Source organism: Mastacembelus armatus, chromosome 16 (genome assembly GCF_900324485.2).
Source record: "Mastacembelus armatus chromosome 16, fMasArm1.2, whole genome shotgun sequence".
Lineage (NCBI taxonomy): Eukaryota > Metazoa > Chordata > Actinopteri > Synbranchiformes > Mastacembelidae > Mastacembelus > Mastacembelus armatus.
In genome coordinates this window covers 24,841,740-24,861,152 of record NC_046648.1, presented here as the reverse complement: position 1 = coordinate 24,861,152, position 19,413 = coordinate 24,841,740, and the positions used below count along the sequence as shown (strand labels likewise).

Genomic DNA, 19,413 nt, shown 5'->3' with positions numbered 1-19,413 from the left:
GACCTTTGACCCCTGGACTGAATGTGTTTTTAAAGGACATTTAATGAAGAAAACACATTTTACCTTCATCCAGTCACACATTGATACAACTTCATAATAATAATAAGTAATGATTAGGTAATAATTATCAACACCACGATGCTGGTGTTGATCCTGGTCCTAGTCCTGGTCCTGGGCTTAGTAAACTGGCTCCGTGCTGTGCATCTCATGTTTCCTCCAGGTGACATTGACAGAAAAGCCTGGACAGCCGGAAGATCCAAAGCATCGTGGGCTGAGTTGTCAGGGAGGTCTGTGAGGAAATCCTTGCTCCTCTGCAGGACTCTCTTGTCTTCTTTTTTTTTTATCAGGATGAAGCACATGCTGCCCCCGACTCTCTGAACAAAGCCGAGCACAGACTCAGCCTCGGTCTTATCTGCCCTCAGAGAGGCCGGGCAGTAATAAATGGAGATTATACTCACCTCGGCAGCACCCTGCCCACGGACCGCCGACACATCAGGGAGATTACAGCCGCCAGAAGAGGGGACGTTAATGCCTCCCAATGGTGATGAGACCCTCCACAGCAAAGAGCAGGTGGAGGAGGAGGAGCTGTAATGACTTTCGTGCAGGATTCAGACAGGCAGGTGCAGCATGAGCTGCTCTGGTGATGGATGGAGGTCGGTGTGAGGCTCTGACACATAGCGACCAAAGAAAGTGACGCTCAGGGAGCTGTCATGTGTCCAGATCCAGAATCAGATCCAGATACTGCTGGACATATAGTTTGACACAGTGAAGGTGTCCCAGCTTTCACACCAGAACAAAGACTTGGATATGAGCTGAACGACCCCAGCGTTTTGCTTCATGGGGATATTTTGGTGAAATTAAGTCGGGGATGAAGTTTGATCACAGATGTTGATATCGATCAGTCAGAGCTCGAGGCTGAGATCTGTGCGTGTGTGTGTGTTTTGTGTGTTGAAGGGTTCACGACTGTCAAAGCCCTATGGCTGTCCCTGTGTCTTCGTGGGAACAGGTCCTACGCTTCACAGCAGTTGGAGTCCGACCACATTTCGCTTCAGTTTCCCACTAAATTTCCATCTATTTCACACATTTTCCTTTTGGTCCCAGCTCTTCCTCACTGAGCTGTGACAGATAGAAACAGATATTTCTTTCATATTTCTGTGTATCTCAGGAGATTTTATTGCATACACATTGATTTGAAAATTACAGCTCCCTCAGTTGGACTGTGTTGATGTGTGAGGAACTGCTGAGGAAGATGGTGCAATAGTGTCGAAAGCTCCAGAAGAACTAATGAGTGGACTTTGGCTGTTACAGGCGCTCTGCCTGAAAACCCTCTGTTAACGGATTTAATTATTTCTTCAGATGAATGATGATGGCTGTAGATCTGAAAGGAAGACGCCACCACCCAGAGGAGTCCTGTGTGTGTGTGTGTGTGTGTGTGTGTGTGTGTGTGTGTGTGTGTGTGTGTGTGTGTGTGTGTGTGTGTTGAATATCGTAATGAGCGTCCTCTGGGAGCTGTGAGCTGTCACTCAGCTCTCCTCTCTCATCCTGGTCCAGTATCAGCAGCTGCCAGCAGACTCAGCTCTGTTCCTCCCGTGAAGACTCAAACACTCATCGTGGATCCTGACAGCAAAAGGCCCATTAGACACATCTTTACTCTTAAATCTGCCTGCACTGTTGCTGCTCCTTAATTATGAAAGAAAACCAACCACGACTACATGGCCAGAAATATGCAGACGCCCGAATGTTCCCTCAGTGAATTCCTGTGCTCACCGGTCAGCACTAACAATATGTCTGTGAAGATTCTCGGTCGTCCAGGTGAAACTATCTAGAGGTTGAGTCACGGTAACTGGACTTTCAGTTTTATGGCCGAAACGTTTCACCACCCGTCCAGGCGGCTTCATCAGTCTGAGAAAAAGCTGGACTGGAACCTCCAGTTTATCTCACAGGTTGGTTTCACTCCACCCCGAGACCCGTAGGTTCTCTAGGTGAGCCATGTAAATCAGGTGAGATCAGATGAGATCAGGTGAGAGAGTACTAACAATCCTTTAACGTCCACACACACTTGTGCAGCACAGAGAATCATTTAGAGCACGTCTCATAGCCTTTCTCACCGCTTCAAGTGGGGCCACGTCAGGGAGGCGGAGGTGGGAGAGGGTCATGGTCCAGGACTAAACTGCCTGAACTACTTTGCATTATCTGGTGCCACTGCAGGTCAGAAATGGATAAAGGGGAAAGTGATGACTGATGGATGGAGCAAGAGGTCTGTTTGCAGACTGTTGCAGCACCAGGTCTGGTCTGTCTGGTCTTTGTGCTACCCACAGATCCAACAGATGAACTGAGTTTCACAGGGTGAAGAGCTGAAACATCCAGAAACGTCTTAGAGCAGCAGCCCGTCTGAAGTGGTGTGTGTCTGATCAGGGCTGCTCATTAACTCCCATGTTAAGTGTTGCCTCAGCAGCTAATTAAAGACCTGATGACCCTCATTTAATTACAACAGTTTTATTCAGGACTTGAGTCGGAGCGTTTCAGAGATCTGAAGGTTTCAGAGAAACAGGTCTCGACATTACTCAGCAGATTAATCAGCTGATTAATGTCGAGTGTGGAGGAAGAACAGACTCGGGGCCCTGATGTTCCCTCAGTGTGAACAGACCAAACCAGACCAGATCACATCTGGGCCACCTGAATATGTGGTCCTAGATCAGATTCCTGTCTGATGTGTGAGTGTGCGAGCTCCGTCAGAACAGTCAGATCAGAGTCCACGTGGTTGTTTTAACATCTCCCTCCTCTGCACATGTCGCCTGTCGTCATCGACCTTAACCAACATCCAGTGAAGACATGGAATTGAAACTTGCTGAATGTACAAACAAATTCGTTATATTAATAGAAATCCAGTCAAGTCCAGCGATAAAATGTAATTTTGAGAAGACTGGGGTCCAGGACGCGTCTCACATTCAGCATGTGAAAACATGAAGCATTGTTACAGATTCTGAAATAACAATAATAATAATTATAATACTTCTGTGTATTTTCAAAGCATCTGGTCATTACTGCTTGGATTTTTTTGTTGAGATATTTTAAGTGGATCTAATTTTCCATGTTTCAGAACGTATAGCGGCTGTTCATCCTGTTCGCTGTGACAGCGGCTTCGTGTCGAGCCTGTGGCGTCTCAATGTGAATCTTTTGTCTTGTTGACAGACTTAATGGCCACTTTTCATCCGTCTCCTCCTCTTGAACTGTCACGCCCCCTAACAAACCCTCCAGTGCTGTAATTGCTGCTATTGTTGTTTGGGAATCGAGCTGAGGATGTTGGGACAGCTGCGAAATTCTCCTTTATTTTCTCCTTTACTCTCACAGGGTTAAACAGCAACACACACACCCCGACTCTAACATTAAATGTCAACATTTACTCTTTTAATGTGAAGAAAAATGTCTGTGGGTAAAGGCAGCAGCCGTTGATTCAGTGTGTGTGTCACTGAGTCCAGATCCCATCCAGAGACCGACAGCACCAATGAATGTGTGTGAATCCAGAACCTGGTTCAGCTTATGGGTCTGTGCCGTAGACCTCCATTGTTGTCCAAAGACTATTAAAAACCCAGCAGGGAGCCACACCGCTGACCTGGCTCACATGGTTCCTCCTCACCAACAATGGGAGGCCCGTCTGTTTCCAAAAACCAGTTCCAGACTGTGAGCAGAGAGAAGCTGGAACTGGTTTTTGGAAACCCACCTTGTGCTGATGAAGCACATGTGATATGTTTGTGTGAATGAGAAAATGAAATGTTCAGCCTTTCACTCCACCCGACCTTTCAGAATAAAATGACGTGCACCAAAGTTATCGATAAAGCTTTTATTATCTTAAGTCAGTTTGTCATTGTTTTGCACACAATACTGCATGATAACACAACAGTAAGTCATGTGACCCAACACCTGTCCTCCATCTTTTCTCTCATAGGTCTCTCATAGTGGAAAGAATCAAAGCAATATACAGTCCAACCAATGACCAATGGCCCAAACACACCAGGCTGCAGTGATATTTCTACTTTAATGAGCGGGTACAATAAAGACCTGGAATAATTTGACTCCTAGAATAAACAATATAATTATTCCTGTTTCTGTGCTGAGTGTTGTTTAGAGCGATCAGACTGCAATAATTTAGGGAAAGAATTTCCACTAAAGTTTGAAATTTTGGTTTCTGCTTTTTCTTCTGACTAATAGGCCCAGAATTAGTTTGAGGGGTCGTTAATCCTGGATCTGGAGGACGTGGCCTGGGAGAAGGTGTGCAGAAGAGCCAGGTCGAGCTTCCTTTAGATTCTCTAAGACGTTAATCCTTTTTACGTCTGTACTGGGAGGAAGTCTCAGGCTGCCTGGGACCCGTTTGTGAAGTCTGAACCTGACTTAAGTCTTAGAAAACAAACTGTAGGAAGATATTAGGAAGATACACTGATGGTTTTCTTAAACTGTTTTCTCTTAAGAAACAAACCTCAGCGTAACCACAGAAACCACGTGGCCGCACTGCAAAAAGAGCCAGATACTAAAGGTGATTTCTCCAATAGTCAAAAACAAGAGACGTTACAGACTCAAATCAAGTGACTCGTCCTGTGAGGACAGAAAGAGACAGGCAGGTGTTGTGGCACAAACACCATAATCTAGACATCTTTCCAAAGATACTCAGGTTGTGCTTTGAAATCTACTCACACATTTTCATTTACATGTGAACATGCTTGAGAGTAGAACGGCCCCATCACCGGGAACGTTGTAAACATCATTATTACTCATATTATTCACTACCAGGAAACAGAAACTACAAGGACTGAGGAGTCCTGCATGGAGATTTGCATGCAAAACAACAGTTCATGCATCTGCCAGAGGATGCAGACGTCAGTGAAGGCAGTTCGCTTGTTCATCTGGCAGAGATCATAGATGCTTTACGACGTACGAACCTTACGAAATTTACCAAAATCTCATTAAACTTGTATAAAAACAAACCAGTAGGAGGAAGGAGGGGGTTCATACATTCCTTCGACTGTTTCCCTGCCCGTCATGCTGCCTGCAGGGAAGCAGAGCTCGGATTGGTCAGTGTGTGTGTGTGTGTGTGTGTGAGTGCGTGCGTGTGCGTGCGCGCTTCTCATGTCTGTTGACAACAGTCCTGAACATACAGTCTGCTCAGCCTCGGTCGGCTCTGCATGCACAACAGATGCTAAAGGTGCTACAGATCACATTTACAGGTGGGATGAACTCCGTCCTGACCTGTGATGTGGTCAGGCCACGAGGCCCTGACCGTCACTGGACGTCTCTGGTGGCTGTGGGTTGTGTCTAACGAAGGGCACCGCTGGAAGCCCGCTGATGTAATGAACTAGGGGCAGAGCTGGCTGCTGTGGTTCCAGTTAGTACCAGTGTGTCAAGAACCTGACAATTTCTTATTGTATTAATTCAGTAGTTTGCACCAACAGTTGTGGCAGTTGATCCTCCAGCTGAGGAGGTTTGTAAAACTGATTGGTGCAGCTTCCTCTACTTGGGACTCATTTCCTGTCACCATGGTTTCCACATGTGTTAGAGTCGCTGTGCAGATATTCTGCATAGATTAACTTTCTGCTGATGCGGCTGGACTCGTCCAAGAGAAAGACAAACACGTAGCATCAGCTTCAGGTCTTAACAGATCAGAACAAATGCTACGCAGATCAGAGCAGCTGATGGTTACCCTGTTGATGGTTACCCTGTTGTCTGGTGGTAATTGATATCCGTAGTAATTGCTACGGTGACACTGTGATGTGTTCGTCTATTCTCTGCCCTGAAAAAGAAAATGTGTTAACACTGATGTGGGTGAGAAACGACTTGTCTAGTGTGACTCATTTATCCAGGAGACTCATGCGTCTGTGTTCACAATCACTTTGGGGTGAACAGTCACCACTGGCTGCATCAGTACATTTATCATCACACTGCAGATACACAACTGCCCCCGTTAGTCCTTCCAAAGACACATTTGTTCCTCAGACCGCACTGTATCTCAGGTTTACAGGCTGCTAGTGTGCCGACAGTGATCATGTTAACGTCTAAAATGAGCCACAGCCTCATGGTAAATGATCAGTGTAGCACCTTTAACATCCACAATAACAAAGAACACAATACAGTAAACATTTTTCTCAGTCCGGGTGAGGTGGCGCTGCCCGAGGGCAGTTGTGGCGGCGGCGCTCAGGGGCCAAACGGCCTGGAAGACTGGTACTCGCTGGGCACTTTGGGCTTGATGCCCTTGCTGTTGTAGTAGTCAACCACCTGGTTGGGCACTTCTGCTAGCACGCTCTTAGCCAGAGCAGCTGGAGACGCCTGGGGGAGGTGCAGACAGAAAACACAGATCATGTTTTACATATGGTGCTGAGATATTTACAGAGACACACAGGCTGCAGATGAAAGTGTTCATCCTTCTCTGCTGGCATGGAAATGATGAACATTACTGATTCCTATTTAAAGAACCATTGGTTTTGCATTTTTAAAGCCAATTTACTATGACTCACAGTCACTTCTTATTCCAACTGAGCAGTTTCCAAACCATCAGTCAGGTTTTCGACTTTCTTCCTTCCAGACAGATGTTGGTTTCTGTTCATCACTGTACGCCATGAAAATCAAATCACAGCTTCCTGTAGCTCCACCACAGTGAATGTTTAACAGACGTATCTCTTTGGGCTGACGCTCCGATACCATCACATGGTGATAAACATGTATAAGCAGGTATATCCTTTTTAATAAGAGTCTTCATTTATGGATGGTCAAACATCTCAAATTCAGGAGCTGGCAGCTGAAACCAACCTGTCTGCCCTTTAGCAGTAAGGTTGCTTTTCAAATGAGCACCGTCTCTTTGTGTGAGTGAAGCACAAGTCACGATACTGTTGTACTGCAGAGTTTTCTACAGCTTGCTAAAGACCCGTCACACCAAACTGTGAAACCTCATTCTGTTTGCATTAAGTTGCACCTTTGAGTGTTGGTGGGCAGCACCTGCATGTTCTAGGGGTTAAATTCACAACGATGCCTCAAACTGCCAAGAAAAACAGCTGCACATACTGATGGTCCCCAGAGGATGAACCCTGTGGGTTTTCATGATCCTTTCTGCACTCCCTCCAGGAGGAACTTTACTGTGCAACAGTTTCATATTGTGGACTGAAATAATGTCTGTGGGACGTGTAATCGCCACAGTATCAGATGAGCTGGAATATCACTTCCCTGGACGTTTTAAAGTGGATAGTGTTACTCTATATTTTTACATAAGACAAATTTAAACCTGGAACTGTTAGCTTTATATTCCAACCAACAAATCTTCACTAACACAAGCTGTTCATAGCAAATTTCTTCCAAACCTGAAGTTTAGTTTTTTCTCCACAATCTGTCCATTTCCCCTCTGGCAACTGCAGAAGTGACCCCTGGGAAGGAATCACTGCTGTACGGAAGCAGAACAAACCAGTATTATCTGTTTCTGCAACATAAATCTTTGTGGATTGTTTGTGTTGATTATTTGTTGGCAAAAGATCATCAGACGTTTGGTTTCTGATAATCTCACTGGACTAACTATTGACTGACTGATTATCTTTGTGCAGCAAGTTTATTTTTGGAGCAGGATCACAGAAAATAAACCTGATTAATTAAAACAACCCTCCCACTCAACTATATAAATACACATACTCCAGATTAGATAGCATTTAAGTGGACTCAACTTAAATCCGTCTTGTTTCCGCTACAAGAACCACAGGCAGCAGCAGAAGTGGTCTGAAGCAGTTTGAGCTGAAGCTGCTCGTTGCTGCCTCGTTCTGCTGCTGTCAAATGAAATCACTTCCCTTTGGTGCCAAAGTCAGAAACTCACATTCATCACGCAGATTAAACCCGGGAGGGAAAATATGGACAGCATCCAAATTGGGAAGATAGATTTCCAGTGTACTGGACAGACTGTAGCCCTCAGACTGTTAAAGACTGAAAATTCATTTGAAGGAAATAAAAAACTGTCCTACTTAGATTAGTTGGCAGATTCCCACCCATCTTCCCTCTAAAAGGCTGAAAACTCATTTCTTCAATATCTTCACACTATCCCCTCCCGTCTCATCCTCCTCCACTTCCAATATGCTCCAATCGTGAATTTAAAATACTCTTTCTGCCCTTTCTCCGCTTATTGCTTTCATAACACTGCAGTCATCCCCTGTTATTTTACCGCCACACAATATTATTATTGTACATCCTGTACAATTTTCTATCAGGAAGACGTTTTTCAATTTTACACATCAATTTGTTCCTCTATGGTTCTGGACTTAATTTACACATCATTGTTTCAAACTACATTATAAAGTGTCAACTGACAGATTCAAATATGAATGAAATCCTAATTGGAGCTGGAGTTTTGGTGAGAAGGGGGAGCTGCTTGCTCTTTATTGTTCACTTCACTGTGAAGTCTGTGGTTCTTTAAAACAGCAAAGAGGAACTATAAATGCCATATATTACAGAATACCATGTATTAACATAAATTTAGTATAACCTAATAAATCGTTACGGTTAAACTGCCTTTGTATATTTCTGTATTGTTAATGCAGAAATTTAAAATTATTGCTAGAGAACAAGGCTGCATCTAAATGTCTAATCACCATCACTAAAATAAACAAAAATACACAAAGCAACAAGCTGGAAGGCAGCTGGGATTTAGATATGTATTACTGAGAGTGACTGTCAACAAGGCAGAATAAATTATACTGACTCTGAACAAGATCTTCTAAGAAATTAGTATGGACCTAAAATCGCGCCCTGGGGAACTCCTCAGGCAGCAGGAGCTTCTTCTCCATGTAAATGTATGTCTGTTTGGAGCAGAAATGGTCTGTTGAACTGGTTTTGGTGCTTCCAGACAGTAAGCTCCCCTTCTCAGAGGAGCTGGTTTTAGAGTTTAGTTCTGGATGGATCTCTTTTTCAGCCTTATTTACCTGGAATGACTTTTTTAAACATCTGAAAGGCATAACAGCTGTCATGTTTCTGCTGGGTATTGTCAGCACAGCTACAGAAATAAATATTGTTTCTGTTAAATTAGCTCGACAGAAATCAGTACAACAGAAAACGATAATGGACCTAAAATCGTGCCTTGGTGAACAGATTTCTGTTTGGCAAATATGTATGTGTGTCAGGCAGAGGTGATCAAACATGATGCTTCTTTGGGATCTGACTTTTGATGTTTATTGTATTAGACACGCTTTACACCACTCACGTGTTTGAAGTTTCGGAAAGGGACGAACTGGACAATGTCCCGGAGAACAGGCTCTCCTTTGGGCGATCGCAGGATCCCATCGTCACCGTCCAGCATCTGCATGTCGCTGAAGTCAGCATTCCCGATCCCAACAATGATGACGGACATGGGGAGGTGGGATGCCTGGACGATGGCCTCCCTCGTGTCGGCCATGTCGGTGATGACGCCATCTGTCAGGATCAGCAGGATGAAGTATTGCTGCAAGATTGAATATCAAGAAAACAGTCAGAGTTCTCTCCTCAGTTCACTTGTTCCATCTTCTGTCACTTAGTTCTTCGAAGTGGATCAATAGATCCAACTCCAGTTGCTTCTCATGCCACCATTGCCAAGAACCAGACCTGAGAATAAAGTAACCCAGACCAAGCACAAACTGTTACAGAACTATAAATGTACTTTTCTATATTTTTAATCTTCCACATGTTTGACATTTCTGTTTTGTTTTTGTTTTTTTTGGAAGAGCTGAGCCTGGGATGATGCTCAGTTAATGTCAGTGGGCTTGTTTAAGTTTGACAGTGTTGGCAGTCTAACAGCACTGGTTCAAACTGGATGAGGAGAACTGGTAAATAAAATCCAGCAGAGTAATTTTTCTGGTCTTACGTGCTGAAACTCACTTTTTCCCCATTTTCTTCCAGATTCCAGAAACTTCGGTTGCTGCCACACTGACTCTCAAATTATCCCTTGATAGTTAAAAACATGGAATATGCTGAAGAACTGAAGAAGCATCAGGCCACGTCATCACAAACCTTCAGGGCCCCATGACAAGACCACTCTCTGTCCCTAACCTATGATGGAGTTCACACCCAATGGCTCATCCATGTCTCTAATCCAGACCAGTTTGGTATCAAAGTTTAAAGCAGCAAACTCCCAACAAAAAGTCACTAAATCAAGTCAAATGAAGTGAACTCTGATCAGGAATCCATCAGGAGGGACTCTGTCTCACCATGGCCTCTTTGGTGTGGACCTCCTGTGATGCGGTGTGGGCGACCTTCTGGATGATGGGGGCGATGTTGGTGGGGCCATAGAGCTGCAGCTTGGGGAGGCAGGCCTGGTAGGCCTCGACCACACCCTGGATCCCTGACAGGTCACACAGACAGAAAATATAAGTACAGACATTAACAGTGTCAGTAGCTGTGGTGGAATGTAACCACGTGTACTTACTATACTTCAGAGTATTTGTACTTTTCACTTCAAGTACCAGAAAGCTAAAGTTTTCAGATGCAGATTTTCTATTTAAATCACATGATCGTTTTCTGACGTTTACATTGTTGTAGATAAAACTACAGAACCAGAATCAGAACCAGCCTGATCTCACCACAACACACACACACAACATACCGTGCTACGTGCACGCCAGGCGACAGATTCAGGTGCATGAGAACAAGTTAGACGTGTCCTAAACATATAGTTTAACAAACACCAACTCAGTCCAGATCCAGGGGAAGTCTGGTTTCCTTGGGTTTAAGTACCACAGTCAGGGATCAGAGGGAAAATGCTGCTTTCATCAGTTCAATCTGTTTTTATTGACGACAGCTTGTTAGTCTTTCACCTCCGTCCACTGCTTCACCACCTTAAATGGACTTTTCCATTTCAGCACCTGCACATAAACCGAACCTTCAAACTTCACCAACCAAAATGACCTGCAGACGCAGGGACAACATGCAGACTCGACACAGAAAGGCCCAAGTCCAGCAAGGTTTAAACCCACAACCTTCCTTCCCTGGATTATGTTTCACACTAACATCCATGAACACCAAAAAGGGAGGAAGTTAGCACAACTCCCAGTGCGCAGGACTAAGAGGGGCCCACAAAACTTATATAACACATTATATCAGGTGACCAGAATCATATTCTTTCATGGGGTCCAAAATCTCCAGCAGCAGCCCCCCATCAACACCCTCCATCAAGTCAGCACTGCGTTTTTACAAAGGGCAGACGTCAGTATGTGTGTGTGACCTTCCACTCTGTGGCGGACTGTGAGGGTGGAGGGCTGGGACTGGAAAAGGACCCCAGTCACTCTCTGGATGGCGTCCCAGCATGCCTAGCGGCAGCACTGATGTAATTTGGTGTCTGGAGGTCAGTGAGAAACTCATCTCCTTCACACACACTCACACTTGGCCTTAATTAAGAGCATCAGTGCTGAAGTGTTTCTCTGAGCTGATCAATGACCTTTAGAGGCAGAGGGCGAGAGACCTTCTGATAAACAGGCTCTGTCCCTCTCTCTCTCTCTTTCTGAGCAGATAAACAGAAGAACAGGAGAAAAACTGGAAGTGAACAACTTTCCAACAAACACAGCTCTGTGGTTTTCAGTGAACAGAGTCTGTTAAACTTCAATGTCAGGAGGAGACTGATCAGAGTTCAGCACTGATCAATATGATCAATACAGAGGAGGCGATAAGGAGGGAGCAGGGAGAACCTTCCTCTTCTACTGAGACTTAATGTGATGGGATTGATTTGAAATCAGTCCTTAATGATTGATGTGTTTTATGTGTTGTTCACTTTGAATAAGATGAAATTGTTAAATCAATAAATGATACATTCAGTTTTCGTTTCTCTCCTTTCAGGCTCTTTGACTTGATCAATTATTAAAGGATTAAAGATGATTTGCCCAGAGGCTGAATCCTCAAACAGGCGAGAGGCCGTTATGAGCTGAAACAAAAACACTGGAGCAGGAACTGGAGCCTGAAATCTGCTGTTACACAAGGACTGAAATATTCATGAGTGGATGTAGATGCAGAACCTTTTCTGAAAGCATCTTGTCAGGAGTGAAATGATGATGTTCATCTATGGTGCAGGTGGAAAGTTTGTACATTTATAAAGTGACGAGAGCAGAAAATTAGATTCTCCTGTTGGTGCTTTTTAAAAAATACATGTTTCAGTATCTGTTTCATTTCCTTTTCTGCACGTTGAGTATTTGTGCTTGCAGTATTTCCTGCATTGTTATGGTCCATTGTGAGATATTTAGTGTTTGCAGTGAGAAATGACGAGGAACAGATGATGATTATTAGAGTCACAGCTCTTCTCGTGACCTTTTCTAGTTTCTAACTGCTGAGTAGCTCACGTCCTCCTCAAAATATATAGACCCACATCCAGCAGGACAAACACTGCTACTGCTGAAAATACTGCTGTTGGTACTTCCTGTGTTCCTGCTGAATAATGTTGTGAACACACACTGATGTTTCATATTAAGCATAAGTTCAGTAAACCAGAAACACGGAGCCTTAACCTGAAGCTGAACATGGACGCCAGCAGCTCCTGAAGCAGCTCCTCAGTCATCACAGATCGATGGAGCTGCTTCGACCCTCAGCCTCGCCACCATCAAACTAATTTGCTCACATCAAAGACTCTCCTCTGCACACACACATTCACTATCAAATCTTTGAGTCTGTCTCTTTCAAGGAGAGCGGGAAATCAAAGCACTTACCTGCACACTCCGGGTTCTCCTCATTAAAATTCACTGCAAAGTCGTGGGAGACCTGGAGAGGGGGGGTGACACACAGGAAGTCTGTTTGATGTGTGTGTTAAAAAAAGCTTCAGCAGTGAAATCAGTTCCCTCTGTCTTCACTTCATCTTTTACCATTTTCTTCTTCTGGACATCTAATCCAGACCCCGCCCCTTCAATTTCTGTCTAATCACAGGTGAGTTCCTGTCTGTGTCCACAGGTGAAGCTGGCGTCACTGACTGATGCTGCGTTCGGCTCAAACATGAAGTCTGACGTTTGTTTGTGGGGGCTGATGTTTAACTGGTGTGTATGCACAGAAACTAAGCAGAACTTAAAACACAAACCCGTCGTACTATTCGTACTTCTACTTCAGCACAGGACTATATTTCCTTCTGAGACCTGCACTCTAAAGGCCTCCTGCTGTTTAATCACTGCGATGATGGTTGACAGATGTATACATGGCTGCAATAAAACCCCCCAGCTGTGCAGTGACAGCTGCTCTGAGGGAGAATCCCCAGGACGCAACACAATCTGTGAAACTGCATTTGTTCTTCAAGTGTCCGTGTGCAACAGACGTCTAAGGCGGCGTCTGCACCCGTTTGTGGTGAGCTGTGGAAGTGGACCTGGGCCTGGTACACAGGCCCCCGGTGACATGGATTTATAAACCAGGAGAACGTGCAGCTAGAACCCTGCAGATGCAAATGTTGAGATAAACCTGAACCAGAAAGACGCAGCATTTGTTTACAGGTGTTTGTTTACAGGTGTTGTCATAGTCACTAACAGGAGCAGCTGCAGGTGATTCATGAACAACTGAGAAATGAAGATTTAACCGTGAGGATCCAACTTTTCATTTGTAGGAGACAAGTCCTTTTTTGAAATGGTCTCACTTTAAGCTGCTGCTTCTCAACTGGACATCGAGCCTCAGTGTTTTCACTGATGGAGATAATCAGAACTTTTCAGAACGTTATGTGAACGCAGCATCAGACAAGCAGCCGCCCACACTGCAGGGGATCATGGGAGGGGAAAAGGCCACAGGGGGTACAAGGAGGAGGAGGCCAGTAATCAGCAGCGCCTGATGGGGTCCACCTCCCCCGCCGACAGAGTGCATGCTGGGAGAGAGACGGCGAGCTGAGCGGTTAAATTACCTTGTAGTCAGGAGGGATCCGAGCGCCGAAGCCAAACGCCGGGAACATTTTGTCACTGAAAGAAAAAAAACCCGATAAGTGTGAGGGTAAAAATGGAAAAGAGGATGGGGGGGGGGGGTGGTGATTGGCTCGCTGTCAGCAGGCGTTAACGAGCTCATTCAGACCGCCACTACTTCAACACAAAGCAAAGAAATTACTTGTGATTGGATGTGGGAGGGTCTGCGAAGCTGATTACTTCCTGCTCAGGTCATGCAAATGAGGAGCGAAGAAAAGAACAGAAACACAAGCGGAGGAGGAGTTTAGGGAAAAAACAGGAGCATGAAGAGGAGACACACACACGAGTCACATCTAGTTTCATCTACAAGTGAGACAGGACTCTGAGGACTCTGAGTATTTTTCTTCCAGGTGCACATACAGAGGACTGAGCAGCTTCTACCTGCTGCTCTCACATCTCTGACCTGTGTTTAATGTTATTAAAGCCTGCGTGGGTCAAAGGTCAAACAGTGTCTCAGCCAAACACAGAACAGGTTAGGGAGGAATGAAGGCTGTGGGAAGGTAACTGTGGTTTTAGAAACTACTTTGACATCTGGAGCCTTAGTCGTGTTTCTTCATCAGATCTTCTGTGTGTGAGTAAAACCACCATGAGTCACACCACAGGAAGAGCAAAAAGGAAAAGTGAAGTGTGTTTCAGCGTATTAGTCCTTTAATAAACGCTGCCGTCTGATTGGCTGTCGTGTCGGACCCACCTGTCGTAGTCCTGGCAGATCTCTCCCACCGCCACCAGAGCCTTCAGGTATTCGTTGGGCCGGTACGGGTGGATGTAGTGCAGAGAGCAGCTGTTACGAGGATCTCCGTTAGAGGCCGTGAAGTCGATGGCTACCTGCAAAGACCACAGCCAATCAGAGAGCAGCATCAGCCCAGTCAGCTGTTACCTTTTACTCAGATGATAAAGTACAAATAGTAAATAGCTTCATTGTAATGTAACATATAAACTGTAATACTCAAGTCAGTCCAGGGCCATGTTACTACAGAATGAGTACTTAGAGTACTTTAAGTATGAACTGAAGTGGTCTGATCATTGGACTTACCTGGTCCACATGTCCAAGTGTTCCATCGATGCATGAGTGTGTGTGTGACTGTGTGTGTGAACAGGCAAACTGTGTAAAAGTCCTTCAAGAGCACGAGTGTAGAAAAGCCCTGCGGACTATCAGACCAATCACCTTTTGTCTGATGATGCTCTGCTCTTGTAGATGAGTAGTATTAGTACTTTTGCTTCAGTAGTTTAACTAATAGTTTGAAAGTACTTTTACTACTTGTGTCCCCTGGTTGTGGCTCAGTTTGTGTAGTGAATTTGCAGATTTACCTGCTCAGACCTCTGGTGTCTCATTACTACTGTTAGGACACATGGGAGGACCAATAGTCTGTGTAGGTGTCGGTGCTGGGTTGTGTATTTATGTGCTACAGATTTCAGTTTCTATGTTGTGTTAAGTGTAAACTGAGGCCGTGTGAGGACCAGTGAACTGAAACAACCTGCAGTCTGATTTTACACAGACGGAGTTTCCTCTGGAGACGACACGAGCCAACAAACAGCTGATTGGACACGCTGCTGCAGAGAAAAACACACCTCGCTCCACTTTCACTTTACTGCAGCTGAAGCTTCCTCACTTGTTTACATATAAAGTGAATCTGAGCCTCCTGGGCTTTTCCTCACCTGCACATCATCCCAGAAACACCTCTCAGAGCAGAAACTTCTGCTGACTGACTGGCAGGTTGTAAGAAAGTAAGAAAGTGTTTTCAGTGATTAAACATTTAAGGAATCGTGGGGAACGAGGCGGCTCGGGTCTCACAGCATCACTGTTGGAGGAAGTGGTGCAGCTTTGTTGTGCTGCGAGTTTTGTGTTTACATGTGTAAACAACAGGAAGATGGGACAGACTCGGTGTTTGTGTCTCTGCACAGCCAAAGATGTTTAAGCTGAGGAGGAAAATTAGAAAACACAGCTGTGAAACTGTTGTATAATAGTTTGTGTGTCTCTGGAGGAGGTCTGTGTGTTCAGGCAGACCCGGAGTAAATCTTACAGAGAACATACAAGGTCAGTGGAGGGATGCAGTCAAACACTAAGTTCCCTCGGGCAGAACGAACTGAGTGAAAGGCAAATTCAGGTTTCGCCTGTTTCCCAAAGCTCAGGAGCAGACGGTCCATCAGGAGCATGGGCACCGCCGCCCCCAGTATGAAACACATCCCCCGCACTTAGTGGTGCTCTGTGGGAAAAGATCTAGAAAATACAGAGCAGATCTGTTCTGTGTGCTGGAAACAGCTGCAGCTACTCATGACGACCAGCATGAGGCCGGTCAGCTGGGAAAATGGTCGTTTTTTCGATCCATGCACTTTAAAACGATTCTGAATCGATGCGAAAACAGATTTTAATATTTGATTGAATAAAGTCCGTTTAACCACTACCGGACTACAAACGGCCTACATGCACGCCTGCTTGTAGCGCATGCGCATGCGTTCAGGCGCGTATGTTTAGGTGCGTGAGCTACGTCAGAAAATGGCGGTACAAACAACAACTAGCTACTGGAGCGGCGCCTGTTTCGTTAAAAACTACAGTTTGGAGACACTTTGGACTTTATAAAACCGAACCAGAACCAAAGCGGGAGCCTGCAGAACCTAAATCGTCTGTTTGTTTGTTTGTTTGTTTGTGGTAAATAAACGGCGAAAACAACCAGGACCAAACGGAATTCAAACGTTTTAATGAGGACCGAAAAGTGAAGGACGATGGTTTTATGGCTTTTTCTCGAAGCTAATTCGTCTTTTGGACTAAAAACCTGGAGGCAGTTTGTTCCTGGACTCTTACAAAAACACTGATATACAACAGTGTGGATCTGTGCCCATCAGCAAAGGTAAGAATCACCGTCTTTATGCGTCTGTAGTCTCGTTAAACATTAAGGAGCTGTTGTCTGTGGCCATTTAATGCTAAATTGGTTTGTACCGTTTGAATCGTGAGGTTTTCTGCTTTATATTGATAAACAGTTTGTCTGACTTAATGCAAGTTATTTATTGAAGCTGACAGTCTTTGGAAATACACTGGCCCGAATATCGACGGCGCGGTTTTAATAGGAGTAAGTTTATTTATATATCAACAATTCATACACAGAGTAAATCAAAGTGTGTTACAGAAATAAAAGACAAGTTAAAAGTAGATTAAAATTAAAAAATAAAGAAACAACAAATATTATAGAAGACTAACTACAGATTAATATCCCAACATTCTTTGTGAAAGGTGACAATAATAACGAATATAGCAGGCACCAGCGGCGGGGCGGTGAAAATACATTAAAAACGCTGTTACTGCAGTAAACTAACAGCTGAAGTTTACACTGTTGGCCAAACATAGTGTGACACAGTGAGATACGTTGCTCTGTAGCATCTCACTTTCTTCCAAAATAATTTAAATTAAGAAAAATAAAATTTCTGGCTCGATCGTTAGTGAGAAATATAACACACCTGTGTTGCTAGGAGACAGAAGTGACGCAAACAGGAAGTCTCCGTAGACTAGATCATCGGCTAGTAAGGATGCAGCCCCTGAGCTGGGACAGAGCCAGTGATGCCTCGTTTTTAATTGAATCATGGGCCTCTAAATCGAAATCGCATTGAATCGTGTAATGCCTAAAAGCTTGATTTTCACTCTTTTAATCCTGAACGTCTGTTCATACAGAGTCTGATCTAGTGACGTTTTTTATTATATCACAACTACCCAGGAACTGCCTATATTAAAATACAAAGCAAATTACGTATGTTGCCAGATATCTCTTGCCAAGGGGCATAACCTGCGTCACAGGTTTCTTGTGATGCTTCGCTGTATGACTGATGGTGTCTGATATTTAGGTAGAGGAATGTTAGTGCTGATCATCAGTCAGGAAGGAAATATTTTAAGAGCCTTTCTTCATCTCCTGCATCATCTGCTCTTTAATCTGCCGAATGTGTCCACGAGCTCTTGCAGCTAAAACTTTCAGCAAGGACGAGATATTAGACTGGTTTAACTGGTCAGATCCCACTGAGAGCTCCTGGTGCAAAACTGGGGCACCTGAGGCTGCAGAACATGTTGCTATGGTTACTGTTTCCATGGTGACACCCATCCTCAATTTTTCTGCTGAAAGCAGGACGATGACCCGGTATCACTCACAATATGGAGACTGAAATCTGTCTGGGTCGGGGTCAGGGCTAGGGTTATGCCATGATTAGGTTAGGGTTATGGGTTAGAGTAAGTCTCTTGGCAATGAATGCAATTCAGCTTGTGCGTGTGCGTGCGTGCGCTCACTGTAAACTGGATCTGACAGCCTCCCATGATGTAATCCAGGAAGGAGTGCATCTTGATGATCTGCAGACAGAAAATAAACTGGTTTGAAATCTAGTCCAGGTGTGAACAGCAGCCTTTATAACCTGACCTGTCACTGCTGATACGCTCATGTCACGCTGTTTATTACTGCTGCCACAAAACACACAAGACGGCCCAGCTGCAGACAAGATGGCGGAGAGGAAGTAGGTGATATTTGCCGTTTAAGGTTCAGGGTCGGCCTTCCTGTCTGCTTTAGCAGCACCTGGAAGCTGCTTGGCTGTTTGCTCCACATGTTTCTGTTCTGTAGCTGTGACACCTGATCCCTCCTCTGATGCTCTTTCTGAGGTTTGTTGTATTTTTTACCAGGTGTTATATTGAGATGTACAGAAAATCCTTTAAGACCAACAAAACTGACTTGATTGATCTGTTTGGAGCCAATATAGAGGGAAATGCCTAACTACAGCAGCCAACACTTACAGTATGTGCAGGTATTTTATTGGGCCACGCTTGAGAAATGTGAATATATCCTTAAATTTAAATCAGAATGGCCTTCAGACCTGGAATACGAGTGTGGCCCTGCTTCTGTGACAGAATGAGATCACAGTGAATTGTAGTTTCTCCTGCAGCTGGGTTATCATTAAACCACAGCTGATATAAGGAGGACAGAGCTGTGGCTGAGGTTGGATCACCCCTTAGAAACGCTGTTACCTGCAGTTCGTTAGGAATCGACCTGTAAACTGTTCTCATTCTGTCATCTCAACGCCAACTCAACCTCCCGCTCTTAAAAACCATTTGGTTTCATTTCCCGCCTCCTCTCAGACTCCTCATCTATCAAGTGCAAATGATGTGGCAGCCTTCAGAGCAGCTCAGTAATTTGTTTGCGTGTAGTGCTTCAGCTCATCCTGCCACGCTCCTTTCAGACGGTCGTTAACTGGCTGTGAGGTGGGACCTCTTCATGCGTCAAGTGTCATCAGGCTAAATGTTATCTGGCTTTCATTCGGCGGCAGGATTCCCCAGACTCCCCTCGCTCAGTGCCTGAGCGCCATCCAGCATTGTCTGGCAGGAAATGTCAGGCTTGTCAGGCTGCTCAGCGCTACATAATTGGTTCCTCTAACAGTCTGTCAGGCAGACGCCAACATCAGCCTCCAAAAAAACAAGACCTGAAGAAAAGCTCCTTCTCTGCTGTTTTTCGGGCTCTGAACTGCTCATTGTTTCAAAACGAGAAAGATTTGTCAG

The 19,413-nt window shown here is 44.7% G+C and overlaps 2 protein-coding genes across 6 annotated transcripts in view; one reads left to right on the top strand and one right to left on the bottom strand.

Moving 5' to 3' along the window:
* Nucleotides 1-11,873, top strand: part of nek11 (NIMA-related kinase 11) — a 62,142-nt gene extending 50,269 nt beyond the window's left edge. For 4 of the 5 annotated variants that reach the window (XR_004463233.1, XR_004463231.1, XR_004463232.1 and 1 more), the window contains 2 exons: nt 9,889-11,329; nt 11,494-11,873. The gene's annotated coding sequence lies outside the window, so the exon portion shown is untranslated. Of the gene's footprint in view, nt 1-9,888; nt 11,406-11,493 lie in introns of those variants that run through there. The other variant, XM_033325579.1, reaches the window with a different exon arrangement.
* Nucleotides 4,033-19,413, bottom strand: part of cpne4a (copine IVa) — a 48,225-nt gene continuing 32,844 nt past the window's right edge. Inside the window, exons 11-17 of the mRNA XM_026316662.1 lie at nt 18,160-18,219; nt 14,587-14,720; nt 13,841-13,895; nt 12,678-12,729; nt 10,197-10,330; nt 9,218-9,454; nt 4,033-6,315 (exon numbers count right to left, since the gene is read on the bottom strand). Coding sequence (XP_026172447.1) covers nt 6,184-6,315; nt 9,218-9,454; nt 10,197-10,330; nt 12,678-12,729; nt 13,841-13,895; nt 14,587-14,720; nt 18,160-18,219 — 804 coding nt within the window. The 3' untranslated portion in view covers nt 4,033-6,183. The remainder of the gene's footprint in view (nt 6,316-9,217; nt 9,455-10,196; nt 10,331-12,677; nt 12,730-13,840; nt 13,896-14,586; nt 14,721-18,159; nt 18,220-19,413) is intronic.